The following is a 21,034-nucleotide window of genomic DNA, read 5'->3' on the forward strand; positions in this document are numbered from 1 at the left end:
AGGTGGGAATAACAGACTGGCAGTTGTGAGGGGAGAATTTCAGTGGTTCAGAATCCCCTTTAGTGTAAATTCCCATTTCTGTACATCAAATGCTATCTTTACTGCTAAAATGTAAGGTACCTTTCTCAAGTCGACTTAAAATAATCAAATGGTTGCTTGGGAACTTCCATCACCCTTCTGAAAATACCCTTTTTCATAAGCCTGCAACACACAGGGCTTGAATTAACAACAAAACAAACAGAACTGAAACACTCAAGTTTGCAGACAGGACTGACGTTCGCAAGCTAACACTCAAGATTTGTTGTTGCTCCACACTGTCTTCAGTAAACTGAAGCTTGGATTGGCAGTGTCTGTGCTTGTGTATGTGGTCTGTGGATGAAATGAAGATTGAAATCGCAGGATTGTCAGTGCAGAACATCATACCAGCATCAGAGCTACTGAATTTTTCAGAAATGTTTAAAGGTAAAAAGCAGGTGCAAAGAAATCTTGTACCAAGTGAATTTATCCCACTGAAAAAACTTGGGAACATAACTCCATCTAAAGGATTAAGCCTCTGTCCTTGTAAGACAAGCTGAGAGAGAGAGAAGTGAAGGTGAGGCTTCATGGCATTGGTCATCTGTATCTTGCTCTCCAACTCAACTTTGAACACCTAGATTATGTGATCTTTACATGCACAAAACTTAGTTTGTGACATTACAATGGAATATTAAAGTTCTTCACTGTTTTGAACTAGAGCACTTTAAGCAACTAGCATTACTGTTTACTACTTATTGCTCTAAATCTTCCATGAAAGATTTTAAACCTCATCCATCCTTGTTTGCAGCCACATTTTTGCCCTTGCTATGTTTATGCTATGAAACTATTCTGCAGGACAGGGCTAAAACATGGCAGTTCCTACACAGTTAAGTCACATCTTGTGGGACCAATTGGAAAAATCCAAGGTTGTAGCACAGTATGGGAATGGAGACTTGAACTACAAGATTCAAATGTTCGGTGTTGAGAACTGCAATATTATAATCAGGTCATACAGCACAGTAGCCTTCTACTGTAGATGGGACCACGTCCAGAGCCGAAAGATGTGTGGTAGAAGGCAGTGTTTGGCATGACTCCCTTTCCATCTTGTCTGTTCACATATTACTGTCATTGTCCTATTGCTAAGACACCCACTTCAGGTCACCCTTCCCCCACAATAGGCGTGACTTTTTGGCAATGACTGATTCAGTTAGGAGAGAGTTAGAAAAGAGGAAGGAAGCAGGAGCCTCTGCGAACAGCAGCAGAGCGCACATAGCAGTAGCAGCCACGTTAGTCAGCCCCAGTTTCCTCCCAGGTCATCAGTGACTAAAACTGGGTAACAGATTTGACTTCCAAGAGCCTCACTCACACCATTGCTGCAGTACCCTGCTCACATTCAGTGGCTTTTCTGGGGGCTGGCATCCTCTGGGACCTGGAGGAGACTCATGCAATGGCACCCTGGCGCAAGACTGACAAGGAGAGGAGCGGCGTGGGTATGTAACGTACACAGACTGCCATTTGGGTTTTGCCCCCTCTCAGTTTTCAAGCAGGATGTGGGCAGGTATTTGGTGCAGTGCAATGAACTCCCTTCCCTATCATTTTCCTGCAGTGTCTTGTGAAAAAAAAACAGAAATTCTGTCTTAACACAAACCCAAAGGGGAGCTTGCAGGGAAAACTTTGTGTTGCCTACTTGAGATTTTTCATCTCATTCTTTGACACTGCTGGGAGAATCAGGCTACCACTCTAGAAATAGTAGGGAAATGCTACATCTTCAAAATGACTAAGGCCAGGGTTTTCAGGGTGTCAGCATGCAGTAAGATGAACTATTTAGGGTGCTGCTTGAGGAATGACAGGGAGTTGAAAGGGGAAAACAGATTTGCATGTCAGGAAAAGTAATGCATGTGTTTATTGGGGAAGGACGTGAACCCCTCACTTATTCTGAGAGTGGTACTAGAAAAGGGGCTAATAAATAAGAATGTAAGTTCTTATATTAGCTGGAGGGATGACCTCTTCCATCTGTGGTTTCTCTGATTAAATAGAGACTGGCATGCTTCCTGGAGTTAACAGAATTTTGTAATTGTGCTAAATTACTCTCAAGAAAGCCACAATAATCAAAGTTGGAACAGAAGCACTCAAAATTTGCCCCTTGAGCACCTTCCACTAATTGGTAACAAAATATTTCTCTCGCTCCCTTGGGAAGACCGCTATTGATAACAGTAACTTAAGGTTCCTTGCTAAAATACACACTGATGCATACGTATATACCCAGCACCATAAGGACTTTTTAAAATAAAATAGACAAACCCAGGAGAGAATAGAGTACTTCACAGTACACATCATAGGAGCTGATAGTTACATGGAGTAAAATGATTATTAATTTCCTGGAGGAAATAATAAAAGCAAAATAATTTCTCCATGTTTAATTTCCATGCACAGAAGTGGTAAAATTGTGAAATCTAAGTATTCTGTACTGGTGGTAATTTCCATTGCAAAACCGAGGGGCTAAGATACTTGATTTTCTGTTTCAGTAGTAAGGGGGTGGGGACAGAAAGCAGAAACATGTAACTTTAATTTTGAACTTCTGTGTTCTGGCAAGCTGAACATCTGCTCTGTAACAGCTGGATTTGTGCAGGATATTGTCTGAATGTCCATATGTTTGGTAATCAGAGTGTACTGCTTGGGTTAGCTAGAATATAGAATTTAAATCACTTGTGTATGAGAAAACAATTTAAGTGCTGAGTCTTTGTTGAGCTTTTTTTGTAGACAACACTCTGATTCTGGGCATGCTCAGTTTTTTTCTGTGTAATGCTAGTCAGAGTAAATAAAGGCTAATAATTAATAGATTCTTATAAGGATGGAAGAGACCACTAGATCATCTAGTTTAACTGCCTGTGGCCATTGCATTTCACACACATACCCTTACATTGACACCAACAACTTGTGTTTGACTGAAGCATATCTTTCAGAAAGGCATCCAGTCTTGATCTAAAGAAATCAAGAGATGGAAAATCCACTACTTACCTTGGTGGCTTGTTCCAAAGGTTAATCACACTCACTAAAAATGATGACAGGTTTCAGAGTGGTAGCTGTGTTAGTCTGTATCAGCAAAAACAATGAGGAGTCCTTGTGGCACCTTAGAGACTAACAAATGTATTTGGGCATAAGCTTTCCTGGGCTAGAACCCACTTAAAAGTGGCAATTCTTCAACAAAAAAACTTCAGAAACAGGCTCCAACGTGAAACTGCAGAACTGGAATTAATTTGCAAACTGGACACCATCACATTAGGCCTGAATAAAGACTGGGAGGGGTTGGGTCATTACAAAACCTAAACCTAATTTCCCCCTACTGTTACTCACACCTTCTTGTCAACTGTCTGAAATGGGCCACTCTCATTACCACTTGAAAAGTTATTTTTCCTCCCTTGGTATCCTGCTGTCAATTGAATTGTCTCGTTAGACTGACCTCACACTTGGTAAGGCAATTCACGTCTTTTCATGTATTTATACCTGTTCCTGTATTTTCCACTCCATGCATCTGATGATGTGGGTTCTAGCCCATGAAAGCTTATGCCCAAATAAATTTGTTTGTCTCTAAGGTGCCACAAAGACTCCTCATTGTTTTTACAATTAAAAATGTGTGCCTTGTTTCTAATTTGAATTTGTCTGGCTTCAGCTTCCAATCATGTGGTCACTGAACACGCATTATGGTTTTAAGTGTTGCATGTGACTGCAAGAGTATTTATAATATTGGTTAGTTGTACAATAGCAGCGATTTGAATGCCACAAGCACTGTTCACTATCTGAAATAACAAATCCTTTTTAGTACATAAAATAAACAACACTTTCTTCAGCAAAGGTTTCTGGTTCAATTAATATATTAGTCTGTGTATAAAAGCTGTATCTTTACTGAACTGATTTATCCACAAATATAACTGCACAGAAAAATCAAATTTTATTTAGGTATTATCAGTAGGAAGGGTTTCTAAAGTTAGTCAGTCTACAGTTCTCCAAGACGGTTGCTCGGGTTTGTGGCTATCATCACATTTCTCTGTTAGGCTTGCCAGCAAAGGCTTCCGAATATTTAGCTGTGTAACTTTTTGCATAATGAATTAGAATCCCTAGCAACTTATCATCATGAACACTTTATATTGTTTTAGCACCCTAAATGCATTAGCTGAAGTTTCCTTTAGAAAATAAACAAGGCAAGTGACATTTTAAAGAAAAGTACTTCGATAAGGCTAAAAAATATGTAGCTAGTTATTATAGTTGAAAATGTTCAGTTGAATTTTTTCTACTTTTAGTACAAGAATAAAATTTTAAGTGTCAGTTTGACAAAATGAATGTCTAGGCAATTAAATTACAGGTGATACAACAATAGTGTGTTAGCTTTCCTTTAGTTCTGTCTTATATCAATCCAAATAACTAGGGTTGTCTCTGAAAATGACAGAAAATCCTTCATTGCCTAAAATGAAACTTAACACCTGTTAAGTATCACCTTTTCCAGATAAAGTTGTTGGCACTCCTTAAATCTGTTATCTGGGCTTATGACAGGGCTTGGAATTGAAGAAGCACATGAGAGAGGTGAATGATGAAGTTATGGCTGCTTATACTGCTAATCATGTTTGCAATACTCATGAGTCACCTAATTAAAGTCAATAGGATTATTTGCATTGCATGCAAGGTATTCCAAAACTTGGCCTACTATAGGAACCAAATGAGTAAACTGCAGTCTTGAGAGTTGGGTGGTGGAGGATGAGTGAGGGGCAACACATCAGTACAGCTGAGAGAAAATTAGTTGATTACTGTTACATACAGTGCACATCAGGGCAGTAACACACAACTTCAGTAGAGTAGGGTGAAGATAATGGAAAAATTTTTTGAGAAGATGTAGCTATTTCATACTTGAAAGTTTATCTCCAATTCATTTCCTGCTGTAAATTAAGGATACAGTGAGCTAGTTATCATTTGACCTACACCCCAGATTAGTTCAAAGAAACAAATTGTTGCAGTTTGACTAAGACAACTTGCGAGTGAGTGTGAATAACGGAAAGGAAATACTAGCAACCTAAGGTATGGGAAGGTGAGAATGGCACAGATCACTACCTGCTTATTTAAAGTATGTGAAGCTACTTCACTGGCATTTGGGAGCAGAGGATAAGTGTACTGTACATATATTTGTTTAAATAAGGCAGGCAAGTGCTTTATACAGTAGTGAAACAGCTGTTGTATTGTTGCTTTTCCCTAATGACAATTTGCAAAGACTTGGTTTGTTTATTTATGCACCCGTAGGCATAAATAACCTTATCAGGAATAGCATAATAGATCATTGCATAAACACTATGCAACATTGGCTATGCATGATTTCCTGTGGGTCAAATTGCATTAAACCCATTGTTATAGAAATGCTTCATCAAGCTTTATGGCCCTGGTTTTAATCCAATTTGACCTACCAGGCAATCAACTAGCAGAATGCTATAGAGCAGTATTATGTCCAACTTTAAAAAAAAGATGAAAATGTCTGCTCTGAAACATGGTGTGTGTATATTTGGTATGACTAAAGGGAGGTAGTGTAATACTTGCTAATTAACTTATTCAGTTATTGGGTATAATGTTGGAATACTGGAATGTCATGCAATTGCATTAATTGTATTCTGGTTACCATCTTAATAAGTGACCATTGCACTACCATGATAATGAGTTGGACTTAGGCTTCTCATCTGTACATTTCAGAGTACCCTGCAAAGCATGGCAAGTGTGAATAACCTAGTTTTACAGATGGGTAAATTGAGGCACAGAAATGAAATGACTAGTCTTAACACAACAGGTGAATGGGAGATCTGGGAATGTAATCCAGGTGGTCTCCCAGTCTAGAGCCCCCTGCCACTTTGTGTTCTTGAGAAGACAGTATGTTTTTTTCATCAAAATGCTTTATCAATGAAAGAGTTTTTTATAATGTTGATGGAAAGTAACCTGCTATAATAAGATATAATCCAAATACACAGTTTTATTTCATAAGCTGGACAGGGAAAGAGAGGATCAACATTCAGATAAGATGTCCCAAGAATACTAAAATACCATCAGTATAAGCACTCAAAAGTATGCCCCTTCTTTTTGGATAAGATGTCTATCATCTATGTGAAGCAGGTAGAATTCACTTCCCTCTAAAGATGCTACTAGGTGGTGGGTTTCCATAAATGCTTTTCTGGTTAATGGACAACTGAAGGCCCATAGAAGTTCTGCAAAGCTAGACTTTATGGTGGCTTTAGTGAAAGTAGCAGCACCTTTTACCCTCCTCCATAGCTAAGACTTATGAAGGCTTTTAAGAATTCTCTGCATCCATCTCTTTTAGCTCACAACTTGCCTAAGCTCACATGGTTCACCCCTGCTACTAACCTGCTTTCTTCCCCTTCCCTCCTCCTTGATCTGTCACATGCTGTTTAACCAAAGAGACATGATAGAAACCAAAGTAGCAGGGTCTTTCAAATGACTACTCCTCCTCACAAGTGGAGAACCAGTGCTGACAGGGCCAATTTGATCAGGGTGGATGTAGTCCACTCCCAATAATTGAACACATTGTTCTCATTGAACCCACTGAACACTGGTTCTCCACTTGTGAGGTAACTCCCTTCTCTTCATGTGTCAGTATATAATGCCTGCATCTGTAATTTTCACTCCATGCATTTGAAGAAGTGGGTTTTTTACCCACGAAAGCTTATGCCCAAATAAATCTGTTAGTCTTCAGGTGCCACCAGACTCCTTGTTTTTGTGGCTACAGACTAACACAGCTATGCCTTGATATTAGATAAGACTAGGATAGCAAAGAAAATGTGGCAGACTGTTCCTTTTTTTCTTGGTGGCAGTTGGGCAGAAGTGCACCAGATGACCAGGGAGCTGCATGTCTGCTCAGGTTTCCAGGGAACCAAGTTGCTGCTGTGATATCAGAAGTGGGAAAACAGGCAAAATTGTATTCCAGAGCACTGTAAAGTGAGGAGGCATAAATCCATACTCAGGTTGCTGAATCTGTCACATTGGCTAATGTAGGATATAAGATGATCCACTCCAGATATGTAACATGAATTTGTGGAAACTGAGATAAAGGCAAACATTCTTCAAGTCTGGACCCAAAGGGTTAGGATTGGTAATTGTGCCTCTGTTTCTAGAGTCCTCACCTGCTGACATACCAATTTTTTCCCCTCATCTGTATGCAACTGAAGGGTTGGTTTTTGAAGTGAGAGGGAGATGGACATCAGCCATGTGTGAATGAAGCTTAACCCTCAGTCAAATACAAACAGAGCATCCTCCCAGCAGTCCTAGTGCATGTGGGGTATTCACCCCACACTTGCCCTGAGAGGGTTAATGCAGACTGAGAAGAGAGCTCATTAACCCAACAGCCCACAGCTGAGGGGAATCAGATGGCTGAGCAATCCCCTGATTGAGTGAGGAAGCCCAGCTGAGAAGGAAGGAGCTGGTTTGAGACTATAAAGGTAGGGAATTTGCAACACAAGGGGCTGGTGGGGAAAGTCTGCAGTGACACCCTGGAAGAAGGGAGGAGTGTTTGGAGCCTACAGGGATAGCTAGCCCACAGGCCGCTTCTGGGAGTGGGGAGTTAGGAGGCTGGTAAATCCCTGAGAGTGGGCAGTAGCAGATGGCAGGAAAGGGCTTAGGTGAAGTCAGTAAGGTCTAGAAGGGAACAGACCTTGACTGCTGACTACAGGGTCCCTGAGCTGGAACCTGAGGGCAGGTCTGGGTTCCCCTGCCAGTCACTGAGTGGCACTCTGAGGCAGTAAATGGGAAGATTGGCTAGGACTGCTAGTAAGGAAAGGCTTTCCAATCCCAGAAGGGGAAAATGTGTAGAGTGACCTGGCCAAAAGTCTGAGTCACAAAGAGGCAGTAGTAGCTTTTGGAGTGAGAGAGGGGCTGCAGACACAGAAAGAGGAAGGTAGAAGACAGGGTGCAACCCTGGGAAGGGGGGTTGATCTTGTGAGCTATTCCCCAGAATGATCGGGAGAAGGTGCCACCTTTACGGTGAGTGGAGTACCCTGTCTCACAGTGCTTGAGAGACATCAGCACCTAGGTGAAGAGTAGCTGGCTGAAGGTATAAATTCAGGTAAGATGAAGATAACGGTACGAAGGGAAGTGCTTTATTGCCATATGATTGGCTTCCAGTTAGTGCATTTGCCTTGAGTCAATGTGGTTGGCAGCTTTGGAGTCATTCTGGACTGGGGTGATACCAAAGAAGCTAGGAAACTGCACCCCCATCATGCTAAATTTGGACATGAGCACAGTGAGTCATGACTGTCCTCTCCAGGGATCGTTACTGCAAATTCAAATGAAAATGCCACCTGTGTGCTCCTTTGAAAAGTGACAACATAAAAACTTCACTTTCTTACTCAGCAGAGCTGATCCTGATGAGCAGTCAGTCACATCAGCTGATATCCATAACGATTGCAGTTGCTGCAAACCACAGTCAGTCCTTGGCGAGAACTATACATTAATTTGGTTTGTGCATCAGCAGCAGAATTGCTAAGTAAATCCATCCTGCAGGACCCACTATGATACCTTCATATTCTGCCCCTCACTGCACCGAGTAGGATTGTCCAAGGGACAGTGAAAACATGATTGCGAACCATAGGATTGTGTGAGCATAGCTGTCAGCAGCTGGCCTGCACAACTTTTGGTGTGTGGTCCTGCATGAGCTGAAATGACTCTTGAAATCCTGTTCTGAGATGGCACACGATATACACGTGGGAAAGGCATATTGTTTTTACTTATGTTTCTATATCTAAGGTACTTGTATGGCCCCCATCACCATAGCAACTAAATGCCTCACAATCTTTAATGTATTTATCCTCCAAGCATTCTTGCGAGGCAGGGAAGTACTATTTCCTTGTTACCAGGAGGGAACTGAGAGATTTAAGGGAATTGCCCAACATCAACCAGGAAACCTGTAGCACAGCAGAGAATGGTATCCATGTCCCCTCAGTCCTATGCTGGCAACAACTGCACCATCCTACCTCAATGAGGTACAATAGGAAAAACTATGATGCCGCCTCCACCAAATCACAGTAGAATCCTGCTTGTGAGGAGCTCCAGTTGATTCAGCGTGAAGCAGCTGTTACATGAGCAACAGAACTTAAAACCTCAGTAGACGGGACAGACATGGGGCGGGAGGAGAAGCAGAACACGCAAGTGGAGTGAACAATGGGATGGTAGGAGAGGTCATTTTGGATTCTCTTTTTTTTTTTTTTTTTATATGGTTTTGGTAGGTTTAGTTAGAGGGGATAAGCTGAAGGGAGAGGGGTGTCTATGGGGTGAGGTTATGTGGGCCAGGAAAGGGGTGAAGAAGGTAAAAGGAGTAATGCTGAGGTGAAGAGATGGAGGAAGAGGGAGGGGAGAACTGGAGCAAACAGCCAATCAGCACAGGGCAGAGACAGTCCAGTGAAAACTGGAAAGGTCTCCAAAGGACCAGAGGTGGCTGCTTTGGCTGTTTCTCCCCTAGCTGCCGGAGTCTCTGGCTGGCTCATCTGCTAATTTCTCCCAAGGCCACGCTGTGGGGGAAGAGGGGATGCTATCTGGGTCCTAGTGCCCCCAGAGTGTGTGTGGGGGGGGATCCTTCCTTCTACAATTCTGGGTCCAGATAGTGCTGGGGGGAGGGGTGGGCCTATCTGAGACCCATTCCCTTTGTCCCACCCCCCCACAACATTCTGTGCTGTTGTTGCTTCTGCCCCTTCCCCCCTGGAATCTCCACCTGGCTCTTCTCTACAGAGTTGCACCCTCTGCAGCTGGGAAAGGGGAGAAGAGACACCACCTAGTCCTAGTGCCCCTACAGTGCATGCGCCTTCCCTGCACAGTTGTGGGTACGTGACTGACAGTTTGTACACATGGATCAGTGCAACAAGAACAAAACTTGTGGGTGCAGGAGATGGAGCTGTACTGAAGTCAGGACCATGCCTGTGAAAGTAGCCTCTCTAAAATGAGAACAACAATGACTCTGACCGTCTTTAAGTGAAAATTAAAACTCATGACTTCTAACATATCCTTTCCATGATAGTGGCTAGTAATAAAAGTTAACAAACCACCAGCATAGGGGTACAGAAAGAGGGATCTTTTTGACATTTTGTAGTATGTTGGTTTCTTTAAAATGACTCATGTAGTCGCCAGAGGGAGTCCCAGAATGAGGCGGTTTCCAGCATGATGCAGGCACTCAGGGTCTGCATGCTCAGTCTGCAAGAATCATGTAACTGATAGAGTTGTGATTTAAATCTTATATCTCTGGTCTCACTCTGGGTTCTTGAAGTACAGAGGCTGTAGTGTACTCACAGGGAAGGTCCTCTCAGCTGCCTGACTGGATTAGACAGCATGACACTTGTACAATTGCTAAAAGGCAAAGGCCATGCTGTGGGATAAGTAGCAGCTGTAGGAAGTGATCTTGGAACACTAATTAACTATATTGGAATGTCACAGGGTAGCTAGGCCTGATGAGTAGAACTGGGCCCATGGTGGCTGGTGAGCCCAATCCAGCGAATTAAAAGTATGGGACACACCTGGGTCTACAAAGGTCTGCTAGGGGCCATGCACAGGAAGAGAGTGTTTGGGAGAGGTTGTGCTAGGAGAAGGAAAGCTACAATGAAGTGTATTAATGGGCTAGGTGCTCAGGGAGGCAGCCCTGGCGTCACTGCCCCAAGAGAGAAGCCAAACTAGCTAGAACTGGGACACTGACTGGAGCAGGGTGCCAGAGACTCCTGGAAGGGTGGATCCTGAGAGCAAAGAGTAAGTGTGAAAAATAACTGCATTCTTTCTACTTGACCTTCTGTAGCATGTTAACCTTATTATAGTATGAATATGCTCAGCTGTTGTGTACTGTTGCTCTGTATTATTTAACAGAAGTTGTATTGTGCCCCAGATAGAAGTGCCTTTATAGCTTTAGTTTCTAATTTATTAAATTTTAGAATGAAAGAAGGTACAGAATGATTAGAAGGTGTATAATATGTACTCCATTATGATGAGAGTAATGATACAAGTCACATGAGAATTTTCCAGAATATATTTGGGTTAAGCCAATAATCATAGGGGAATCATTTGTTATAGAAACTAATTTTTTTCTTTTTTTGGAAGTTGAGTATCTAGACCAGAGAGATAGAAAAAGCATTCATATGTCAAAGCAATTCTGTGCCTTTTATCATATGTCTTATTGACTGCTACGTTTCTTTGCTACAATTCCTTAGATGGAACATTTCTGGAGAAATTTGATTAACTTCACTGTGTATCTTCAAGTATAATGCAGCACAGCTCTGGGAATAGGGATTAATTGTTCCCTGAGATGGCTTGGTGGCTGCTCTTTCAAACAAAAAAATATTGTAGCATTATTACACAAGGCACATATAAAGTCTTTCTCATTTTTGAGAGTGTGGTGATAAATAATTTAAACTTAAAAATAGGCAGTTTTCTAAAGGGAGCTATAGATGTATTTTCCTTGTTCGTCAAATGAAAAGTTCTATTCCAGAAATCAAGAGGCAAAATATGCCACTAAAATACAACTGATATTTTTCCATCCAAGTATTATTTCATGGTAGATCAATTTTTCAGTTTAGCCTTACAATTTCACTTCATATCCTTTTAATAAAGGGACTGATGTTCTTTTAAACTATATAGTGGCATTGCACAGCTGTTGAACTTGTACACCAAAAGGTTGTCAACGCTTGTATGGAATTAAAGCATTTTGAGATACTAAGTGCTGTATATAACATTTGTTTTATTGTACTGAGGCTTGTTCTATGATCAGTTAATTGCTCAGTTCCATGCAGTGTCTGGAATCGAGACTGTCATGACAAGACAGGATTGAAGATTTTTGTAGGAAATAATGTTTTTATAGGGAACCTACTTCATTCTGATTGCCAATATGCAGCCATGGAAAACCTTACTGTTGTAATCTAGTTAGAGAAAAGCGAGCTTTTCACTGTTGAGGTGTTGGGAAGAGGCTCATTGACCTTGGGAAAGGTGGAATTTTTTCCTTAACTTCTGTTGCTCCCTCTTTCCTCCCACTGCTTTCCCTGAGCCTTTCTCAGCCACCACTCCTGCTTTAAAGAGTCTAATACTGAAGCCCTTGGATAGTAGTGAGCAATCAAGTAAGGGTCTAGGCATAGTAACCCCAAGGAAAACTTGGCTTAAGAACTTCCATTCTGTTTCCACTCTGGACTTCAAGCTCTTAATGTATTGTGGATAGGAAAATAATTAGAGTAATAATTATTAGGAACTTTACAGTCACTTTTATCAAGAAGCCCAAAATATTAGTTTTTTGTTTAAGAATGAGAGAAAATCAGTGTGAGTCTGTTCAGCTGAACGCCCAAGAGTTGTTTATGGTTCTAGGACCCAATGTTGTACATAGGGTGTCTTGCAAGAAAGACACCTTGACACCGAGCCTGATTCTTGAGGGAAAGGACAGACTTGATAGATCCTAGATTTCTTAAATAATATTAAAGCCACCTCCTTTTACTCCAAATAACTCCTCCTTCTCTGCAATGATGCCTACAAAATATTCAACACTGGTTAAGCAGCTGGTTTGCTATAACTATGATATTTCATGCCAACCAATGTCATTTCATGGTTTATTTGTACTTCTACCATCTGTGCCTCCTGCTGACTGTAATCTTGCACTGAGGTAGTAAGCTCTTGTAGCGAGGGCCACTGTCTATTTGCTTTTATACACAATGGGTCCTTGGCCTCTAGCTACTACTAGGGTTGCCGGTTTTGTGCGAGTAGATAGTTGAACACCCTTCCCCTGCCTCTTCTATGAGGCCTTGCCCCAGCTCACCCTCCCCCAGTTGCTCGCTCTCCCCACCCTCACTCACTTGTTAATATTCACCGGGTTGGCTTCAGGGGACTGAGGTGAGGGAGGGGGTGAGGCTCTGGCTGGGGGGTGGGTGGGCTCCAGGTGAGAGCTCCAGGGTGGGGCCAGAAATGAGGAGTTCAGAGTGCGGGAGGGGGCTCTAGGCTGAGGCAGTGGGTTGGGATGTGAAAGGGGGTGAGGGCTCCAGCTGGGGGTGCAGGCTTTAGGGTGGGGCCAGGGATGAGAAGTTCAGGGTACAGGAGGGGGCTCTAGGCTGAGGCAGGGGGTTAAAGTGTGGGAGGAGGTACGGGTTCTGAGGTGGGGCCAGGGATGAGAGATTCGGGGTACAGGAGGGGGGCTCCAGGCTAGGGCAGGAGGGTGGGGTGCAGAGGGGGGCTCTGGGCTGGGGCATGGGGTTCGGCTGCAAGGGTTTCGGCTGCAGGAGGGTGTGCAGACTCTGGGGTGGGGCTGGGGATGAGGGGTTTGGGATACAGAAGGGAGCTCCGGGCTGGGACTGAGGGTTTCGGAGGGCGGGAGAGGGGTTGGGGTATGACGGGGAAGGTGAGGGCTCCGGCGGGGGTTGCAGGCTCTGGGGTGGGGCTGGGGATGAGGGGTTTGGGTGCAGGAGGGGGATCAGGGTTGGGGCCAGGGAGAGGGTCAGGGGTGCAGGCTTCGGGCAGCGCTTACATCAAGCAGCTCCTGGAAGCAGCTGGCATGTGCCTCCTCTGGATCCTACGTGGAGGCACAGCCAGGTGGCTCTGCAGGCTGCCCCTACCACAGGCACCGCCCCTGCAACTCCCAGCTAATGGGAGCTGCGGGGGTGGTGCTTGGGATGGGGGCAGTCTGCGGAGCCCCCTGACTGCCCCTACTCGTAGGAGCCTGGGTGGGGGACATGCCAGCTGCTTCCTGGGAGGCATGTGACAGAGGCTAGGAGGGAGCCTGCCAGCCGCACTGCGCAGCACCACCAACCAGACAGTCAACGGCCCAGTCAGCAGTGCTGACCAACGCCACCAGGATCCCTTTTCAACTGGGTGTTCTGGTCGAAAATCACACACCTTGTCACCCTAGACACTACTGCAGTCAAAATATAATTGATTCAATGCACTGAAGCAATCTTTGTTTTAATGTAAGCGTCTTTAACTTTTGGAAGCTGTCAGCCTGTTAGTAAAAAAAACTGTAGCTCCTTGGAGGGAGTGTTGGGGGTGGGGAGGAAATCCATTCATCAATGACAAGAAGGTCAAGCCTGAAGATTTTACTGGTGTGGGGAGAAAAATGTGCCCTTCATTAATTATTTCCAGGGACTGTGCAGTTTAAAGGAGCCTCCTACCCATCTGACTGTAGATCAGACTTCATTAGTGAACGACATCTGTCTTTTAGCTTAGAGTTGATTAACTGGTTTTGTGTTTTTTGTTTTTAGCATTAATATTCAGTCAAAATAAAAAGTAGGAAAACCCCCACAAACTCTGATGTTCCTTGTGGGGATGGAGAGCTAGGTCTTTGAAACCTATGCTGAAATACGTGTATTATCACAACCAGCTCTTAGAGCTTGAGTAACATGAAAAGGTCATGTCGTTCTAACGAAATCAATGTTTGTTCCTTTAGAGAGGTTCCTGGACTGAAAACTCTAAAGAATCCCTATTAACCTCCACTGGAGGGCCAACAATCCAGCTTCCAATTTGGGTAGGGCAAATATATACAAGCATAAATCAGAATTTGAAATACAGTTAAATAACCTCTATTAAACCAACTATGTCTATCTTAAAGAAATGCACACTAGTCTTTGGCCTTCTTGTAATAAATCTCTTGTTTACCCAAAAATGAAGTTCTGGAAGAATAAACCAGCTTTGCCCAGCTCTTAAAAGTTATTATGGTAAAAATCAGTATATAAAAGGGAGATACTGACTCCTCAGTACATTTGCATATTGCAACCCTAGTTAAAATGTAGAACTGCTCTGGGACAATTTCAGTTCAGGGGGCTGGGTCACCTGAGAACCAACCTACTTTGAACAAGATTTGATCATTTCATGTTCCAGAAGATGGTGTTTCCTTGATACAGGATGCACAGTGTGGCAGGAAATGAATTCTCTCTGCAGGAACTTCTGCTTAAAAGTAGTTAACTCCTTTCTGAGTACTTACCTGTTCTTTTCTGACTTAAACATAACTTGACTTCATACTATGCAGCATCTTTACTATTAGGGCCGGGCTTGTGTTGCATGTACAAATTAGTGTCATAAGCATAAACACAATCTCTGTTTCACGCTTAAATTTCATGCGTGGTTGCACATACACTTATGTAAATCTGAGGTTATCTTTTCATTTGGACTTTGTAAATTGATCTTGGAGATATGCAGATGAAAAGCACAAAAGAGTAGTAGAACCATATTTTGAAAGAGGCTGTAAAATGCATTTACAATATTTGCTCACACAACCTAAATTTATTTGTCAAAAAACAGTCCACCGTTAAATTACATTGTGCATAGAAATGTTTGATGTGATTTGTAGAAATTTGCTTGAAAATATTGCAAGTTGATTTGTGGAAGCACCCTGAAAAATTAGCCCAAAGAGTGCCTGAAGAAATGTTTAACAGCCAGTTATCAGCACAGATAAAAAAATATTTTAAACTTGAATTTTTGTTCTATTCCTAAAACATCTGCTGTGTTCACTAGAATAAATGTAATAGAATTTAAGTGGTACTGGTTTCCATAGTTATGTCATAAAAGCAGTACTAGTTTAACTAGTGGGTCAGTCTGATAAGAACTAAAATTGAAGAATGCAGTAGATGGAAAATTGAATAAAGTGTGAGGTTGAATTGGCTGACTTGCTTTCTTCTGATTATTTCTGTAGAAAAAAATTGGAAGTAGGTAACAGATTGCTGGATCCATAAAGGATTACATTTTCCAAATGCTTTAACATTGCTTTTGCTAAACTGAGCCCAAGCATATACCCAGGTTGTGTTTAGTGAAATTATTTTTGGTAATTTAAGTCAAAGTTCATGAACAACTATTTTGTATTGCATGTTGGACTTGAGAGTCCGTTTCTGTACAGCTGTATCACAAAACCTCAAAGTTTTAAGGTCTATCAAACAAAAGGAGAAAAGATAATTAAGGCTTTTAGTTGACAAAAGAACCTCCTTAGTGAGTAATAGCTTTAAACAAACCGTGAACAGAATTGTGAAGTTTTTGGACTGTGGAAATGTGCATGTAAGGAAGCTGAGTTCAATAATATTAACTACTGCACCCAGGGAGGATCTCAAAGCAATTTATGAACAGTAATTAATTAAGCTTCACTACGCCTATATGGTAGACTCATTAATAGACTCATTTTACAGATGCGTAAATAAAGACTCAACTGAGTTAAGTGCTCAAAGTTGCCTACTGTGTGGGTCCTGGCTTTTAAAAACGAACCACTACTCCTTCCTCTCAGACGAGGCTACGGTTTAATTTGTGTTGCTTGTATTAGGTTTCTAGGTCTGGGCCATGTGATTGGGCGAGGGTGCTTACAAGTCTATATTAGTAGAGATGTTAATCTAGAAGGCACTGGTAAATTTGGAGTACAGCATAATGTTTGTAATCTCTAAATACCCAATTAGAGATCTGCATGGGTAGGTGACACTGTAGTCCCATGGCTAAAGATGTTGCTTAGTAGTTAGCCACCACAGCTTATTTCTGTAATTGTTCACTTCTGTGGAGTTAGCAAATATAACTCTGTTCTACTGATCAAATGGCAGCAAGGGGTAATAACTGTTACTGAATACTGTTAAAGTTTTGTTTTTACTGACTGCCTTTTTATTCCTTTGACCCCATTTTCAGTTAACTTTTATTTTTGTTCATAAGAAAAGCAGCAGGGGAAAGGGAGAAGTAGCCCCACTTTTTCTCTGACTCTGGGAATGAGGAGACAGCATATGCAGGGAGATTATAGACAAATGGCATTGCAGATTGTACAGAATCGGTGTTTGAGGAGTATTCTATCTGTGTATATGTAATTCCTGAATAAGGCAGCAGTGGATTATGCTCAAGAATATGTAGACTAGTTGTTCTGCAGAACCAGTAAAACGGGGGTTGGAGTGTAAATGGACTCTTGTGTCCAGCTCTTAATGATGAGCTCTTCACTTTCATGTCATGGTCATCCTGGCATTGACTTAATACGTGCTGACACAAACTTTGCAATGCATTATCAGCTTGTTCCCTTGCAATCATACTGATGATCTCTGCAGCTCCATTTGGCAGATGGCTTTCTAGTTCTTAGTGTGAGAGCCACTATAATAAAAATTGCCTAAACACTGAAGTGGCTTTACGTCTAAAAATGACTCAGCAATGGGATTGTGTATTAACATGCATCTCCAAAAGGTTCTCGGTTAACTGTGAAAACTTTCCTTAATGGCAAGCCCTCAAACTCAGCCTGAGATACAAAAAATCAAGCTGGATTCATTCCTTGCTACACATCACTAACAGAGTCTGCGGGCCAAATTGGTCTCTGACGTGTAGAACGTCAGCAGTTTTGCTGGAGCTGCACAAGTGTAACTGAGGATGACCTAATAAATGTAACATCCGTTCTTATAGCCATGACTCAGAAGGGATTCTTAATTCAGGGTACTGGCATGCACTCTCTAGCTCAAGAAACCCTGTTTGTGCAGCACCGAGTGTTTTCCTGTGTCTAGGTCCTTATTAACTAATTATGGAATAAATTGTTAAATAGACCTAGTAAACAAGGGAAATAGAATGCAGCTCTTGCTCTTCATGTGCTGGCTTTACATGACCACTGAGAATAAAAAACAATCCAAACTTATTTTGGCCATAAGTGATGATTGGACTCATGTAGCTTTGCATGGAGCAGTTCTGTTGAGTTAGAGGGTAGAATTTTTACGTTCTTTCTCTTAAGAGTAAAACTGCATTTTAAGCAACTTGGATTGGGAGTATAGAAAAAGGCAAAATGTACAGTTAATAATTTGTCAGGATCAGATTAGACTTCCTAATGATAGCCTATTGGGCCACTGAGAACCCTTTTAAATGCCAAACTATTGAGATGATTTCTAAATGCAGCTTATTTTTCCAACACTACAATTGAGTTTTGCAAGACAGAACCAATATTTGTAGACCAATCAGTGTTTGAAGTTCTTCATTCAACGTGTTGGCAAATACAACGGACTTAAGATGAGGTACTGAGCCAGAATCATTCCTGTTAATTCACTTTATTGCAATGAAACAAAATGGAAACCTGGTTTAACACAACTGTGCTTCTGAAGAAAAGTTTGAAAGAAACATTAGTACAGCTTCTCTGTGGGGGGAAGGGCACAGGGAAGAGAGACAGCGAAGTGGAAGACTGATGATTGATCTAAGTAACTAGACAGAGGGACAAGGCACTAGTAGGGACAAGGCCCTTTAAATGCTAGAAAGGGCTGGGGTAGGCACTTGGAATGAAGGAAAAAAACCATGCAGAAGGAAAGATTCAGGTAGTTAGAAAAAGTTAGTAAATTAACTTTGTGCTTGAGGATTGTGACTGCAGCCTTTCCATAGGTCAGCATTCCTGTCAAGATGCATTATTGGTTTGCAGCCTGATTCTAGCTTGCCTTTAGTTCCCTTTAAAATGAATGAAACTTTAGGGCAATCAACACCTTGTAGGATTGTGCCCTTAAGTTTTTCCTTAGAATTGGTTTCTATGGAGATCCTAGAGCTTGAGCCTCACATTTGTCCTTCTCTGCTTAGGGACAGGACCTTATAACCAAATTTAGCCAAGTCTTTGACCTTTAGATTCTGTTGCTTCAAACCTTTCTTAATCCAGTGGGTTTCAAATCTTAAAACATTGGTTTCCTGTCTGAATCCCCAAATGACCTTCATTCAAATTTTAGCAGGAGTAAATTGTGACTACATTTTCTGCACCCTGTGTCAGTGAGAACCAAGACAATGGCTGTTGACCAGTATAGTAGTATTGCCACAGCGTGCACAAGAATATAGACAGAGCCTAGAGGAGTAGTCGAGTGGGTTTTTTTTTTGTTTTGTTTGTTTATCCATGAATTTACCCAGCAGTAACAGTTTCCCTAATAAGACTGAAAATATAACTGACAGTTCAGCGGGTTATTTCGTCTCCAAACCCAATGCAGTCTTTGGCTATTTGGTTAAGATGGCCAAAAATGCCCACACCATATCGCTGGAGTTGGATTTAGGAGGCTCTGGACAGCAACAGAGAACCTGCAGATCCTCCTTGTTGTTAATGTATGGCCATTGGTTGGGTGAAAAGTCACTCTTGTCTCAGGGCATCTCCCATTGGTTACTTCAGATGCCACCTGAGGAGGTTTTCATAGGTCTCATCTCCATCTACTTGAAGAGGAATTCCCAACAGCACTGGGGCTTGAAAAGAGAATGTTCCTGTCATTTCACCTGTCAGATCTGGTGGTGTGCTCTAGGCTTGACTAGAAGCTAATATCGAGTTTATGGTAAATGGGATGTAGCACTTTAGCTCTCAGTTGGTGGTCTCTTGAGTGAGAAAGGAATTTCCCAGATGGTGGATTGGCATGGCAATTGGAAGTTGCTAATCTTCTTCAAAACGTCTGGGAGGGGCTGTAACAAGGTTATGTTAATCAAGTTAGTCTTGACCTTCCATAGGTGTTCATGGCAGGAGTCATTGGCTAACAGGTGCCTTTTGTTGTTCCTAAACTCTCTCACAGGGTCAATTGAGTAGACTCTTTGGGATTGGAAAGGGCTTCACTTCTATATTTCTTACAGATTAAAGCACCCCTTTCCTTGATTGCTCTCACAAAGAAAGAGTGGTAGGCTGCAGGGGGCTTTTCTACTGAGCCAAATCTGAGAAGCAGCTGAGATGAGAGGTAAACTAAGGATTTGGGGAGGGGCTTAGAAGACTAACTTTTGCATATGCCACTGCATTGGGAAATGGGTGGTAGCTGTACTCCCAGGTCAAAGAAGGACTTGTTGGTTAAGGTGTGGCCTATGGTTAGACTATACTGACTGTCGATGTCTCATTCACCTAGAGCAGTGGTTCTCAACCCATGACGCAATCAGTACGTAGGTGTGGCCCATGTGACCTCATCAGGGCCATAAAGATGGCATAAATATAGTGTGTATGTGGCCCACATAGCACACAGAGAGTTGCATATGGGCCCACAGTGGCAAATAGGTTAAGAACCACTGACCTAGAATGTCCATGCCAATAATGCTAATACTAGTGCCTGGTTAGGCCAATACTGGCCATTAGGAAGCGGACTCAAAATGACATCTAACTTCTGACAGGACCTGAACACAACACATTGTTTTTAAAATTTAATCTATTCTTTGGGTTCAGCAACTGTATAATACCTAGCATAATAGAGTCCCTGATTTGGGTGCTTACATGCCACCACGATACAATTCATTAATATACCTTTGATATTTTTAGTATTGATATAGATTGTATTGGTTCCTTTGATATTTTTAGTATTGATATAGATTGTATTGGTTCCAGTGCTGTTCAACATATTCATAATTGGTCTGGAAAAAGGGGTAAACAGTGAGGTGGCAAAATTTGCAGATGTTACAAAATTAGTCAAGGTAGTTAAGTCTAAAGCAGACTATGAAGAGTTATAAAGGGATCTCACAAATGTGGGTGAATGGGTAAGAAAATATCAGATGAAATTCAATGTTGTTAAATGCAAATTTAATGCACATTGGAAAACATAAAATCCCAACTATACATACAAAATGATGGAGTCTAAATTAGATGTTTATCACTCAAGAAAAATCTTGGCGTAATCATGGGTTGTTCTCTGAAAGAATCTGTTCAATGTGCTATGGCAGTCAAAAAAGCCAATGGAATGTTAGGAAAGGAATAGATGATAAGACAGATAATATCGCAATGCCACTGTGTAAATTCATGGTGTGCCCACACCTTGAATACTGCATGCAGATCTGGCCATCCCATCTCAAAAAATGATTCCTTAGAATTGGAAAAAGTACAGAGAAAGCAACAAAAATGATTAGAGGAATGGAACTGCTTCCATATGAGGTGAGATTACAAAGACTGGGACTACCCAGCTTGGAAAAGAGGCTAAGGGGGATGTGATAGATGTCTATAAAATCATGAATGGTGTGGAGAAATTGGATAAGGAAGTGTTATTCTTTCACATAACACAAGAACCATGGTTCACTCAATTAAATTAATAGGCAGCAAGTTTAAAACAAACGTAAGAAAGTACTACTTCACAGAACA

General features: G+C 41.9%; 1 protein-coding gene across 1 annotated transcript in view; it reads left to right on the top strand.

Moving 5' to 3' along the window:
- The first annotated feature begins 1,389 nt into the window (after positions 1-1,389).
- Positions 1,390-21,034, top strand: part of DOCK2 (dedicator of cytokinesis 2) — a 502,335-nt gene continuing 482,690 nt past the window's right edge. The window contains exon 1 of the mRNA XM_084636234.1: positions 1,390-1,505. Coding sequence (XP_084492360.1) covers positions 1,463-1,505 — 43 coding nt within the window. The 5' untranslated portion in view covers positions 1,390-1,462. The remainder of the gene's footprint in view (positions 1,506-21,034) is intronic.

The sequence above is a fragment of the Lepidochelys olivacea genome (genome assembly GCF_965140295.1).
Source record: "Lepidochelys olivacea isolate rLepOli2 genome assembly, chromosome: 8".
NCBI lineage: Eukaryota > Metazoa > Chordata > Testudines > Cheloniidae > Lepidochelys > Lepidochelys olivacea.